The sequence below is a fragment of the Nicotiana tabacum genome, chromosome 9, assembly GCF_000715075.1.
Source record: "Nicotiana tabacum cultivar K326 chromosome 9, ASM71507v2, whole genome shotgun sequence".
In the NCBI taxonomy this organism is placed as follows: Eukaryota; Viridiplantae; Streptophyta; class Magnoliopsida; order Solanales; family Solanaceae; genus Nicotiana; species Nicotiana tabacum.
The window spans coordinates 125,556,029-125,559,958 of record NC_134088.1 but is presented as its reverse complement, the minus strand read 5'-3'; the positions used below and the strand labels follow the sequence as shown (position 1 = coordinate 125,559,958).

Sequence of the window (3,930 nt, the reverse complement as noted above, 5' to 3'; positions counted from 1 at the left end):
CCTTTAATTTCTCGGAAACTTGCTTGATTTTGTCACTCAAGTAATAACTTCCATCACAAATGGAAACAAATTCAAGCACACTTACACAGTTATAACAAAGAGGTTCTAAAATAGGTAAAGCCAAATATCCCCCAATCCCAAAATCTTGAGCAAAATCTCTCAAAGGGTATTCATTTTTGGTGTAAAACTTCACATATGGATGAAATTCAAGAACCCCATTTCTAAAAACTCTGCCAAGAGGACCAATATCAACATTGTACTTGTACTCACGGGTTCGAGCCGTGAAAACAGGCTCTTGCAGAAATACAGGTAAGGCTGCGTACAATAGATACCCTTTACTTGTACTCTTCACAGTGTTTTCTATTCTTAGATCACTAAGACCAAAAGGCTGATCTTTAACAGCAAGAAAACACTTCCCTTGAGTTATTATAGGAGCCCAAAACTGCACTAAAGTTGGAATTGAAATAAAATCTAATAGATGAAGAAAAGATTTGATCCTTTCTTTGAGAAGATCATCAGCTCCATGGCTCCAGAAAATCTTCAAATGGGCAATTGAATCTCTGTCGTTTGAAGAAAGAATCAACCCCTTTTGCACATATTTCAAGAAATAGGACGTGGAAATGTGCTTTGAAGCATCATCAGCTTCAACTGCAGCCATATTTGATCACTGAATTTCTAGCAAATTTTGTAATAGCTATCTCTTTGTTTATATATTAGGTGTATTAGCAGAAGAAGCAAGAAAGTAAAGCTTGAGTGAAGGGGAGATGACTGTTCTCTTTCTTTTTCTTTTTTGGGTTGACAAACTAAATTGTCTGGTTCAGTTTTTCTACTCGATATTCCGTACCTGTTTAGGCTGATTAATCTAGATTTGTACAAAAAAGTCTATTTTGAAGGTAACATAAAATGACTCCAGCTCCAAATCAGTTCCTTCAATATCTTGGTCTCCTCATACAACATATTGATTCAAGTACGGTAAACTAAATATTTGAATCGTATATACTACATATGTTACTAGCCAAGCACGTAAAATTAGGGGCAGATTCGGGATTTCAATGGTATATGTGCATTGTGGTGAAGAAGTATATCTAGAATTCAGGGTTTAACAAAGTCTCTTACCATGAACTCACTAAACTTTAGAAATTATAGGTTCAAAATTATATTCTTTTAAAATTTTAGTAATTTTCACATATATATTTATACTTCGTGCCGAAATCAAAATCTTTCAGAGTGCGATTTGAACTACCAATTTCACTTGTAGAGGTACACCCAATAAAAATTGCATCATAGGAGTCTTTGAGCATGGGTTTACGCACATATATTTAAGTAATTTTAAAAAAATATAATATTATTATACATAGTTCAGAAAGATGAGTATGATTTCACGTGAACCCATATCCATCAACCTAGATACGCCTCGTAGTAAAATGATAAGCAATAGCCATCCAACTTGCCGGAGATAAAAATCAAAAAATATTGCTTAAAATACAAATTTAAGAATATTGGAGTGATATTCATCCTGTCAAAATAAAAATAAAGTACATCGCACAACCGAAAATATTAATTGATACTAAACTTTTACACCAGACCAAACAATCTAATCTTAATAGTGAATATAATCACCGTTAAGAATATATTCTTTTCAAGAATAGCCTCAACTTATCCAAAAGAAGGAAAACCTCTCATTCATCAAACCCTGCCCAATGTCACACATTCTCGTGTAATTTAAAAACTTCTAACTAATCATTAGAAAAATTAATTTTATGTCCCTTATCCACGAAGGGAATTCTCCAATAGGGAGAGGTAGGGGTGGCAAACTTGCATGTCGGATCGGGTCGGATATGAGTGGGTCGAAAACGGAGAAATTATTCGACCAGTATTGAAACGGATAAAAAACGGGTTATCCGACGGATAATATAGATATCCAAAACTTGAGAAACCCCTAATTTGAGACTTTACAAATGTAAAAGTTAAACACATTAATTATCCATTGGTTATCTATTTGGTTAACCATTTTTAAAGTGGATATTATGGTTCTTATCCATATTCGACCCGTTTTTAAAAAGTTCATTATACAAAGCACTTTTTTTTTTTTTCTGTTTGAAGAATTTTGGTGTTAAATACTTTAGGCCCAATAAAAAATGACGTTTGGAATTTGAGTGCTATAAAATCAAACATTGACTCTTTATACTTTTAAAATTAAAATTTACATATTTAACAAATGTAAGGAAAAGACATCTAAGTCAATACAAGGAAAAATCATTTAAGTCACAATTTTTAAATATTTGAACACATTGCAGCAAAGGAACTATTTTATACTCTCCAAATAGGTCTAGGTAAGATTTCACATTTACGAGCAATAAACTAATTCTCATACAATAGTAAAATGATACAAATAACTCAATTTCCCATATTATCGAGTCAAAAATGTTACAATAAGAATAAGATCTCAAATGATAATACAACACCAAATAAAAAATACAACATGACCTTGGCTTCAAATGAGTTAATATAAGAATACATGGTCCATATTATAGGAATTTGAGGTGAAGAATTTGAAATCTTGGTGGTTAAAGTTAAGCTGCTTTAACCAAGAATCAGCAGCATTATAAAGATCATTGAATTTTTGATAGGCTTGTACCTTATTTAACCAAATGTTATCTTGCATCTTGTATGGTATAAGCCCAAAAGGTGGAAGAGGAATTCCACCTTTTTCTTTCTTTTCAATAGGAAGATCTTTACATATGTCATCATCAAAGTCATCTGCAATATTGCAATATAATGTATAAAAATTAGAATATATATATATATATATATATAGAATATATATATTGATTAAGTACGAGAAACTAAAGATTTGACAAGCACATATATGTCACGAACCAAGCACATAACGTGCACGGCCAAGAACCAGATTTTACTTATATTTACGCGAATAGGAAAATTGAAAGACGTACCTTGAAATGATGCTGATAATGTATGATAAGTAAGGAAGTATGTTGATATATTTTGGGTAATTCCCTTCATTGGTACATGGTAGATTGGGTACCTAACAATAAAATTAGAGAAAATTAACTCAAATTCTCTAAATTGAATAAATAGATGAATAATGGAGAGAATTTTTTCCTTAATAATAATTTCTAGAAAACAATTATCATTAACATCAATTCCAAATTTCTATATGATATTGAATTGATAAATTTTATTGCTATGCTGAAAAAATTATTGTTTCATCAATGTATCATTGGAATTTCACTTGAAATTATTACAAAGGTCAAAATAGGAAGAAGAAGAAGAAAAAAAAATACCAAGCAACAGCCATCCAACTTGCAGGAGACAAGTCAATGCTCTTCAGTGACTGAAGTCCTGGATGCTTCTTACTAAATTCATATATCTGAAATATCCAAAACAAAATCAAAAAATATTACTTTAAAATACAAAATTAAGAATACTAAGTGACTATTAAAAATATATTCTTTTCAAAAATAGTCTCAACTTATCAAAAGGTAGGAATACCTCTTGTTCATCAAACTCTGACCTAACGTCACACATTCTCATGTTATTTTAAAATTTTCTAACTAATTATTAAAACTTAAGTTTACACACCTTTTCCACCAAGGGAATTCTCCAACAGGGAAAGGCAATCTCAGAATGTTGAAAATACATATAGCCAAGGCGATTTTCATTAACATTCATTGAAGGTGCATAACTTCTTTGAATGTTTTGTTGATTGGCTACTACATCTCGGGACGGGACTGATCCCGAAAAAGGATCTCTTGAGCCCTCTACATACTCAAAAGTAGAGTCAGTTGAGTTATTGCTAGAAGTCCTCGAGAGTTTTTCACTACCACTTACTTCACTCACTCACTCCAGCTCAAGATCAAGTCCATCAATAACATGGTCTTCTGATAAGTTTCTATAGAAAATAAAAAA

At 31.6% G+C, this 3,930-nt stretch overlaps 1 protein-coding gene across 1 annotated transcript; it reads right to left on the bottom strand.

Annotated features, from left to right (window-relative positions):
• Positions 1-2,503: 2,503 nt before the first annotated feature.
• LOC142164135 (uncharacterized) lies at positions 2,504-3,549 on the bottom strand. The gene is made up of 4 exons (XM_075221322.1): positions 3,514-3,549; positions 3,306-3,391; positions 2,955-3,046; positions 2,504-2,760 (listed from the first exon to the last, which is right to left on the bottom strand). Exons 1-4 carry the CDS (start codon positions 3,547-3,549, stop codon positions 2,504-2,506), a joined length of 471 nt encoding a protein of 156 aa, XP_075077423.1.
• Between the last annotated feature and the right edge of the window lie 381 nt (positions 3,550-3,930).

What these genes read in the sequence shown, in the direction of transcription:
- LOC142164135 (XM_075221322.1), bottom strand. Translation starts at nt 3,549, where the DNA reads ATGTGTGACGTTAGGTCAGAGTTTGATGAACAAGAG. An exon ending in CAGAGTTTGATGAACAAGAG is followed by an intron (nt 3,392 to 3,513) that starts GTATTCCTACCT and finishes TGGATATTTCAG; the next exon opens with ATATATGAATTTAGTAAGAA. An exon ending in ATTATCAGCATCATTTCAAG is followed by an intron (nt 2,761 to 2,954) that starts GTACGTCTTTCA and finishes GCAATATTGCAG; the next exon opens with ATGACTTTGATGATGACATA.